Consider the following 10,819-nt stretch of genomic DNA (forward strand, 5'->3'; position numbering starts at 1 on the left):
AACACCTGAATTGCTGAAGAAACTTATTCCAGAGCATATTCGGCAGCAAGAATCGGTGCCAACCATTTGAATGGCAAAGTTTACTGAAAAATATGAGATCTTGTCATTAGCACATAAATACGGTCTTTTTACTCTGTTGGAGTGGTCAGGACAGGTGATGACAAACTTCAAAGAGACTGGAACTGATGCCTAAGTCACATAGCCGGATCAGAAGTAGGCACTCGATGCTACTCTACCACAATTGGTGACTTTCAGACTCCCTACTATCGCACTATATTTGGACAAAATGAGTCAACTATTTTTGCTGATGATTTTCTTTGGAAATCGCTATTATGTTTGGAAGTAGCGACTTGAAAGGAGGCATTTGATTGGATGGGAAGATGAGGGTACATGTGTGAAAGGGTATTTGCGTGAATGAGTCCATCTTCCATTTTGGCTTTTCTGGTGCAATCATTCTGTAGGATTGCCTGTGGCTCCTTCTATAATGCTTGAAGAGAAAACCTTCAACTCTCTTTTGTAATTTAATGGTGTTAAAGTATGCATTAGATTCATTTCTGTAGTTTTTTTAAGTTCTTGTGCAAGGTGTGTATGAAGGCCAGACAGGTCGAGAGCATAATTCTTGCCCACCTTGGGTTCACCAAAAATGGCAGTCCAACCCACCGTTATCAAGTAGAATACAATACGAGTTGTCTTATCCTCTCGATGTTGGTTGTGGACATATAGGATTCCTCAAATGCCACGTCCATAGTAAATGCTACATATATGCTCATCCTCTCTTAACGTGCTCCTACAACGTTGGTTCAATGTAGAACAAAGCTCCCTAACAATAATTTTTTTGGTTGAGGTGGTTAAATATATTTCACTCTTAGCCAATGCTTATAGTATTTGAATATGGCCTCATCAAGCCTACGCATATTCAATAAGAAAATGTTTGCTATTCATGATGTTTATGACTGATTATTATAGCAAGGTTCCAGCCTACGTCAGGTAATGTGAGCTGAATTAACATGCCACCATGATGTGAAAACATTATTCTGAAGAGTGAATCTCGTTGACCAGATTTGAACAATGCCAGGTAAGGCATTCAAATCATCAATGGTAATGGCAACAGCAGGACATTAAGGATCATGGTGCATGCATGTGATAATGGGGTTTGGTGATGGCTTTACAATAAAAAACTTTCTACTTTCTGGTAGTGTATACCCCTTGAAATTGACTAATGGAATAAGGTATTATTTGACAATCAGCAAATCATGGAGATCATTGATCACCATTTTTTATCTGCAAAAGGACACCAAGTTTCAGTTTGTGAAATTTTTCTCAGCTTCATGTTAACACCAATGATCCCGGGATACCATGACCTGTAAAACACTCAATTCACTCATGTGATTTATGCACTTCGAGCTCACAAACTATCAACTATATCGCTTCACTCTGTGCATTAAAGTGATTGTGCTATTTTTTGTTTCAGTTCGGATAACATGAATTCCCTAATTTGTAATGGTGATTTGTCTTATAGACCCCATCTCCCTCTCCCTCTCTCTCCCTCTCTCTCTATATAAATATATATATTCACGCGAAGAGGCTTTTTACTTCAATGTATGAATACCTCATTTTAGGAAGGAAGCACATATCAAGAACACATGTATACGTTGGTCCCATATGTCAAAATTGGCCTCTTTATGCATGATACAAATTCTAATTCTAATTCTGGTTTGTTTTAGAGTTCCTAATTGCATTTTAGTGTTTTTTGTTGCATGGTCTCTTGTTTTATTATAGGGTGTTCAATGTTGTTCATGTTACAGTTTTAGGGTTTCTTTTGTGTTTCATTTGCTTCACTTCGAATGCTTCTTTTGATTGCTTCTTAGGTTTTTTTATGTGACATTTTTGGAGTCATTTTCTGTACTACACAAGCAATCATCTCTCTAGTAGAAGGCTCCACAAGATGGGTGAACATTTAAAAAACCTAAAACACTAGATGATTCAATAAACTCAAACAACAAGAACAACATCGATACAGTGATCGATGACTTGCAATGTGGAATCTACATTCCTGAATAAAACAACAAATACCTTTAAATTGAATCCAAAGTAATTGATATTAGCCCTAGACTTTGAGCCTCATATTACAATGTTCCAATGAAGTACAAAAAACTCATGTTCTAAAAAAGGGAGTCATGTTGTGGGGGTTGGATGGCACCCCTAATCTCCTCCATCAAGACCCGAGGAAAATGCAAATCGATCACAGAAAATAATGTTTGCCATGGATTACACTACCATGCAAAGAATGCAATAAGGGTGTCTGCCATGATGGTTGAGTCAATATCAATGTCAAGGCCATTGAAGGGCTCGTGAGACTTTAAAATTAGAGCTACAAACCGCAATTTAGGATTACAATGAAGCACTTTGGGTACAATGGAGAAGAATTAGGCACGCGCGCCACTATACCTATGCACCAAAGCTCAGAGAAAGGTGGAGCTTGACTTGGAGGACTTCCAATAATAGGAGCTTCTTTATGACACAAGCATGCAAGGAACGCAAGAAGGATTGTCTGCCGCTATGGTTGCGTCTAACATGTGCATTGTAAATAAGATAAATGCTACAATGAAACACCATATCTTCCTTCGCCTGTTGTATGAATCTGAGGAGGCATTACACTTGGACCAAGAAAAAGGGCACCATCATGGCTATCAATCTAAAGCTCTCCGCAATTGGCATTGCCCGAAGGAAAGCTTAATTAACAACATGATGCATGGTACAAAGCCTCTGAGGCTGATTTGAGATGGCCAATGCAATGCACAACCAGTTTACAACCATCGTATTGGAGGCAAATTCTAAGGTCTGATAAACTTAACAATGTTGTTGCCTTTAGAGTGCCAAACATACATTATGGTATGGTGGTCTGAAAGTTGGACATTGCAAGGGAAAAGTATGTGCACAACATCTACAGAAATTGCATCGGGAGAATGTTATTTGGATCTCAAGTGTCAAAATGTAGAACATATATGAAGCCTCGTACATCTAGATGCAAATGTTTGCCGCAGATTTTGTAACTCGAAACTTGGATAATGCGCAGACAACTATTTTATAAGCATAATTCTTGTCGATTTTTCAATGCTATAAATTTATAAGGACTATTTTCTTACAAGTTATATTCATTATCATGATAGGATTTAGCATAAAGTTAATGAAATTCATATAATAATTGAAATTCTGAAATCGGAGCTAGTAGAACATCTTTATCTCAGCCACTCGAAAAAGCTTACCAACCCCAGCCCTCCATTTAAAAATTGGGGTGGACCTTAGAAGTCTCTCTTGATACCAAAATTCAACGGAAATGTTACTTCAATTTTATCAAGGGAAAAATTGTGAAATGTACTTCCAAATTAAGCTACTTTTCTAGTGGAACTTAATAACTACAAATTAGCCCACTTTTTTTGTTAGCCTTGTGGAAAATATGCATGTCAATTTTGGCTTCTTTCAACAACCCCAAACATGAAATTCAAATTGCATTATTCTTTAGTTAATCATTCAATTAGAACCCCAAGTGAAGGAAACAAAACAAAGGCAACAACCTTGAAAGGAATAAATTTCAGATGAATTTTCACATGTTTTCCACGTAATGATATACGGAATTTTTTAGGTCAATTGTCATATATCCATGTTAAGGAATACAAGAAATGCACTACAAGCAAAAGTTGCCTTTACAGATACTTTTTGCTAAATCTTTTCAACGCTCCACAATTAAAGATTAAAAAGTTTGAATTTGACACACTAACAAAAAAATGCTCCTTACATCCAAGAAATTCCTCTTCGTGTTAGGTGCAATGATGAGTTGCTCATTTGATTTTGCTTGCAATTGCTTATGATAATGATCACATCAACAAAGCGTGATTTATTGAAACAAGTATGTTGATCCAAAAATCCTTGGTACTAGTCCATATTATCAGTATATTGGGCAAATGTTCAATAAAGTGTCGGGATAAATCCACTCAAAGATGACAACATCTAGCATAGTCAAAATTTAAATAGGCTTGAAATACATGGAAGTTTTTCTTTAATTTTCCAAAATGCACTTGATTTTTTATTTTTGTGTAGAAAAAAAGATACTACTTTAGTATTATAAAACGTTTTAAGACTATACATACAAGATATACCACAAATCCCCTTTTTTTCTTTAATTCCCTTGGGTTCTCACTTACCAACCTATCAATCAACTATATTATATGTTTTTCCAACCAAATGTGTGATGTGGGAAATTGTATTGTCAATTGCTTCCATTAAATCAATTTTGAGGATTAACAATAGTCATTCATGGAGATGAAGAAAACATCGATGAGTATTTGTGGAGTTGTTCTCTTAAAGTAATTAGGTTTAAAGTTGGGATAAAAAGAGCTAGATTAATACACATGATCAAGTTTTATCCACCGCATTTGAAAATCTTAATGGATAAAGTAGAGAACACAACCATTACACAAATGGAATTTGGCGTTTCTTCATAGGACATTGAACAACATCTTTTTGAAGTGCCCTGATCAAATGTATATAGTGTACATCAATAATTCACAATGTACTTCTATGGTCTACAATGCATACTTAACCAAGTTTTTATCTCTTGGTTGCTATAATATGCTTCGTCATTAACCCAAGAAATGAAGTGATTCATAGTACAAACAACTTCTAGATATACGTGTGCACTAGAATAGATTGATCTCCAATAGAAACAAATCATTAAGTAATGAGAAAGGGTTGATTTAAAATGGCTTTGTTTGAAAAAATGCTAAGCTCCCCAAAAGGAGGGTTTCGTAGGGGATGGTCCCTTTTCCGATTCTTTGATGTTTTTGATACATTACCATAAACGATCATCTGAAAGCATACAAATTGTTGGTTTGTTTTGTCATCATAACAAAACTTGCAAATTGCGTTAATTGTACCCTACCTGTTAAATAGTCATGAACTAGTGTAAAGGCATAACTAGTGTAAAGGCATGTTTTATCCGAGGTTAGTAATAAATAGAAGGGACTAGAGTCGTGTCGCTTGTCCACAAAGCAATGTTGCTTGAACAATATCAAATATTTATTAAACTTGGACATTTGCATGGCATATTCTACCCTCAATATATATAAGGGCACCTTTTTTTCCTTTTGGGTTATGTATTTGCTTTTTATATAATGAGCAAAGAGTTCATTCAACCTTTTTATCATCACACACACACACACACACACATATAACTTCCTTTATTCACATGCTCAACATTTGTAAGAATCATTGCTTGTATATCTTGCAAGTATTTGACACTACTCTGGAAATGCCCACTTTATAACATATTATGTGATCCAAGGTGTTCACTTTTAAAAATATGCCAAGTATTCAAAACACTAACTTTAGAGCAATGTTGACCTCTTGAAACCAACAATGTGAAAATGAGCTTTCAAAAGACATCCACCTCATGTCCTCATCAAAATAGAATGCTAAAAGGCCTGACTCCGTCTCTCATGACAGTCCTTTTTATGTTTTGTTGTGTCTCCCGTGATGTTGAAGAGCACATTTATGCTTTGTTCTTTAAATATTTCTAACTTGACATGTTATAAACTTTTGTTCTTTACCACACTTTTAAGGTTTCCCACCAGTAATATAATGCACAACTAAAACAAATGTGTGGGGATGTTTCATATACAATCTATACAATTCCATTTATGGTGGTTATATGTTGAGCTCAGGTTTTTATTATGGAGTTGATTTGTGTTCCTTCAATGGGCATATACATTATTATGTTTGTCGAATATACATGCAATGATAAAGTAAAGTTCATTTGATACAAGTTAGATTAAGATTAATTTCTCAAAGTACAAAATTATGCATGCAATTTTGACATAAAAGGCACAAATTTGAAGAAGACAAACCTAGATAAAAGCTTGGAAGAGAATATACGAGAAATTTATCACATTTTCAAGTTTGTAATGAATGGTATACAATTTTATAAGACAAAAGTTGCCTTTAACATATATGCTCACAACTTTTGGCTGAGAACTTTGCATATCTCGACACATGAACCATATAAATTAGTGATTTGCTACATGAAGAAACTTGTTTTCCTATTGTATAAGATGTAATGCTTCACTACGTGCACATTCACGTGATCAAGGAATTTAATGACTCAATGAGCTTTATTTCTCTAATATCTGTAGTAATAATACTCCACATATTCATTGTAACATATACCATTCAAACAATCACGTGATAACGATCCATATTGCAACAAAACATGAGAACACTTGGAATTAGCCATGGCACGAAAACACCCTTACCTAGGTTAAGCTACGAAATGCATCACTACTCACTCACACAACGATAAATTGGACATCTTCTGAGTTTTCTACTCGGGTAGAAGATGAGGTCTTTAAAAGGCTGCCAAACGACTATTAGCTTTTATATCATAAGGGAGATTGATGAATTTAATAGCTTGTAAAAAGTTGCATCCTAAGTTTTGTAAAGAAGTTAGTTGAGTGAAGGTTATAGTACCATGGAAGGAATAATGGCCTTTATCGCTAGGTGGGGGATTCAATGCACAATAGTACAATTGACCCTTCCTTATTTGAAGCAACACATCTATTGTATATTTCGAACAACATACTTATTGTACCTCTACTTTTTGAACCGGAGTCATAACAAGATAGAGCTCAATTTTGGCTACATTGAAATTGAAGACATGAAGTTCGCAAATTGGTGGAACAAAAGCAAACAAGAATACATTTATTATGTTACTTGCAAGAGGATGGAGTACAAAGCATGCATTGAAGACATGGTGTTTACCCAATGATGCATTTTCCTTTCTTAAGCATATGCTTAGCTTGCGATATAGTGTCATAAAGTAAGCATGCTTAGATGTTAGAACAATTGTTGGTATTCATGCAATGGAAACCACAATCTTCGCCGAAACTCCCATCGTTTTTTGACACTATTAGAATGTATAACGTCTTCAGTTCACACATTAGACAAACTCTTCAATAAGACTTCGAGGTTCCCAAGATTTTCGAAATTACGGTGGGAATCAAGATATGAGCATTATCTGGCTGTTTATGATTAGAAAAAACGCAATGTAACCAAGAACTCAGAGTCTTCCAACTTTAAGAGAACGAAGGATGATCTTCCTCTTTACAATGGTTAAGGTGTGGCTCATAGGAGGTGAGACCCTATAATTGAATGCCTAAGGTTAGTAATATCCTTCTCTCCAAAGGCCCAGATCAATTGCAAAGACGTCATTTACTTTGTGGAATACTAGAAAAGCACGCATTTTCTTCAAGATGGAAAGATTTTCAGTGTTCCTTTTCATAATGGTTCCAAGGAAATGCAACCATGCCAAGGATGCTTATGAGAGATAGTCACTTATGTTAGCTCTATGAGTGCCAAGGATGAACGACATGAGAACGGGACGACAGTACATGATCTTAAAAAGTAGAGAGTAAGCCATGATTGATACACAGGAACGGAATATTGTGGTGATGGTAGATGGTGAGAATTTTGCCCTAAAAGACCCTAAACATTTTGTCACTCATTCAGAACAAAGATTTCCAAACAACAAAATTTTATTTTATGTATCTGATTACAAAGTAAGGAAACCCAAAATGTTATAAGATAACATATACAACTCACTCCTGGCCAAAGGGTAAGGTTTTTACAATGCTTCAAACTTATATGACTAAGAAATAAACAGGGGTGTAGTCATAACAAAACCAAAGAATGAGATAGAAGCCTTCCCCCATCTTGTTGGTTGGGGGAGTAATAACAAAACCAAGGAATCAGATGGAAGCCTTTTCCCTCCCCATCTTGTAATTTGTTGGGGTCGTAATAACAAAACCCTATGGTCTGGTGAGCCAGATCATATCATGTTTTCTGGCTCATAGACTGGATCAATCGTATGGGCATATGTTGCTCTCCAATAACACACTCATGCACCCTTCATGTGTGTGTGTGTGTGTGTGTAAAAATATATGTCTTGCCTATCTTGATCTTGAAAACATTCCCTCCCCTAAGGGTTTTTTGTTAGACTGCACCTTGATCATGCGTCATCGTCGTCCTCGTCCTCGTGTCGAAGAATGTCCTCGAGAGGACTTGCAAGGCAACGATCTCACCAAAGGGAACCTGAATGTCCTTGATGGATGGAGGTTTGCTCTGGATGTCAACAATGCGGATCACATCGCGGTGGTGCACTTGTCGAGATGTGTCGGTGTCGGGGGAATGCTTCTTCTCTTGTTGGGCTGTGAATACCTCGTAATTAGCCGGCGGTGCCCGGAGGATGCCACAGAAATTCCCCGGGGCAGCACCAGTGAGTTGATTCATGCCCATCAACATCTCATCTTCCATGACATTCGTCCAGCAATCTCCATTCTCGTCGTAACACTTGAGCCTCCCGATAGTCTCTTCTAGAACAAACAATTTCTCATCCACCACTACACTGGGGCCATTCCACCCATTCCTCATGCCCTTGGGCATGTCCATCCATTTACATGTCTTTGGGTCATACATGACACCCACTCCTTTACCGCATACCATGTGTAGCTTCCCTTTGAAATTCACGGCGTTGATGGCCTGGCCGCTAAACTTGGAGGATTTGAGCCTTTCCAAGGCCACCCATTGCTCGACGTCGGGGTCATACATCTCGGCCGATTTCGACAACGCGAGGTCCCAATCCTTGCCGCATCCGCTTGCAACGATGAGATGCTTATCTGACATGATCCCGCACGCACACCATCGCCGTGGGACTCGGAAAGGCGGACCAAGGCTCCAATTCCATTTGCACGTGTCAAAGATCAAGGGGCAATCGAGGGCTGGTTCGAGAGACCTCCGAGGGCTACTACTACTGCTGGGATTGGAGTCCCGTGGTGGTGGTGGATCAAGGGGATCCTTGTCATCGGGGACACGATCGGGAAGGGTAAAGTCAGGAACAGGGACAATCTTGCGGCGCCCAACTTGGGCCGAGCCGGCGACCATGAATAGCTTGGTGGATGAGCTCACACATTGAACGGCATGGAAGAGGCCGATGAAATTGGGGCTAGTGAGTTGGAAATCGACTTGGCCGGGGAGGGGAGGGAGGGGGAACCATGTGTGGGAGAGGGGATCAAAGGCATGCCAGGAGAAGGCAGGATGATGATGATGATGATGATGATGATGGGGAGATGATGATGATGATGATGATGATGATGATGGGTAGTTAGAAGCTCCCCCCTTGTTGTTGTTATTGGTGGTGGTGGTGTTGTTGTTATGGAGGAGGGCATAGAACCAATTGTGGGGTTTGAAGCCAAGAGAGGATCTGAGGGAATGGAAGAAGGTGGAGGTAGAGATGAGGGATTGCCATGAAGGGGAGACTTTCCAGAGGAGGGAAAGAGAATGGACTCTGGCAAGGCACAGAGTAGCTATGTCGTCAGGTAGACCAGGGAGCAACGAGGGAGGAGAGGTCCTCCTTCTCCAGGGAGAATCATCATCAGTTTTCATTGCCCTTTTCTCTGCTTCTGCTTCTGTTTCTGTGTCTGTCCTCCTCCTCCTCATCTCTCTCTCTCTCTCTCTCTCTCTCTCTCTCTCTCTCTCTCTCTCTCTCTCTCTCTCCTTCGCCCTTCTTCTGTGACCATTCATTCATTCATTTCAGTCATTCATATACACAAATTACATACAGGAAGGAATATATACTCTTTCTTTTGTGTTCTCTTCTCTTCTCCTCTTCTCTTCTCTCCTCTCCTTGTGTTGTGTTGTGTTCCCTTCCCCACCCCACCCCACCCCACCCAAAGCCTTAAAGAAAAAGTAAAACAAAGAAAGGGAAGAGAAGAGAAGGAAATCCAACGGTTGCTTGGTTTCATACGCGCTCTCTCACTCGTTCGGTCTCTTGGATGATGGATGATGGCCGTCGGGTTCAAATATGTAATAGCATGCATCGACCCGTCCGTCCTTGGTGCAGAGAAAGAGTTGTCTGATGATGGCATATCATATCATATCATATCATATCATATCAATCGAACCCACCCTTTGTCAACTCAGCACAACACACCCCAAGTACAATGTGAGAAACAAGATGCAAGCCACAAGTGTGAACTTCTCTTTATAGAGAACTCTTCATTGGCGCACTATTTATCTTCATCCACACTTGTGGTGTTCAACACGTTGTATGCACTATATATGTTTGGGCACATGTTAGGTATAGGTTCACATGTGTGTATGTGCACTATTTATCTTCATCCACACTTGTGGTGTTCAACACGTTGTATGGACTATATATTTTTGGGCACATGTTAGGAATAGGTTCACGTGTGTGTATGTGCAATATGGATACAACATCATCTTCCTCATAATGCAAGCTAACGGAAGAAGAAGTATCTCCACGTAAAACAAACATTTGATACATGTGTCTAAAAAGTATGTTAAGGGGATATTTTTTATTTACTCCATGATCGACATCCCCACAAATAAGTTTCTTTGTGTGCCTTGATACGGTTAGACATAACAAGGTTTTCGATCGATAGGGAAATGTCTAGATCACATTCTAAATCTTGGCCTCAATCTGTATCTCGCCTTTCGAGTTTCTCGATTGCGCGACCTATTTAGGGATGCGAAAATGGAAGTGAATGCCAAAACAATCAAACTTTTTATTGAATACGTACTCGTTGGAATTTGAGATGGAAAAAAAGAAGAAATGAGGCATCGAGAGAGAGTATTGTTTAAAAAAGGGTCATGCAGGCATGTTTGATTAATGAGGTGCCAATTTGGGATTACGGACAAGAGTGTGAATGGGCATTCGGTGTTGAGGCTATAAGTTAACACATACACTTTC

At 38.6% G+C, this 10,819-nt stretch overlaps 1 protein-coding gene across 1 annotated transcript; it reads right to left on the reverse strand.

Annotated features, from left to right (window-relative positions):
- Positions 1–7,574: 7,574 nt before the first annotated feature.
- On the reverse strand, positions 7,575–9,602 carry LOC147847413 (F-box/kelch-repeat protein SKIP25-like). The gene has a single exon (XM_087339228.1). The coding sequence runs from the start codon at positions 9,544–9,546 to the stop codon at positions 8,044–8,046; it is 1,503 nt and encodes a 500-aa protein (XP_087195354.1). The 5' UTR covers positions 9,547–9,602; the 3' UTR covers positions 7,575–8,043.
- Positions 9,603–10,819: the final 1,217 nt, after the last annotated feature.

Source organism: Azolla caroliniana, unplaced genomic scaffold, assembly GCF_043228905.1.
Source record: "Azolla caroliniana isolate FFs.n. ecotype wild unplaced genomic scaffold, voAzoCaro1.0.p SCAF_1059, whole genome shotgun sequence".
In the NCBI taxonomy this organism is placed as follows: domain Eukaryota; kingdom Viridiplantae; phylum Streptophyta; class Polypodiopsida; order Salviniales; family Salviniaceae; genus Azolla; species Azolla caroliniana.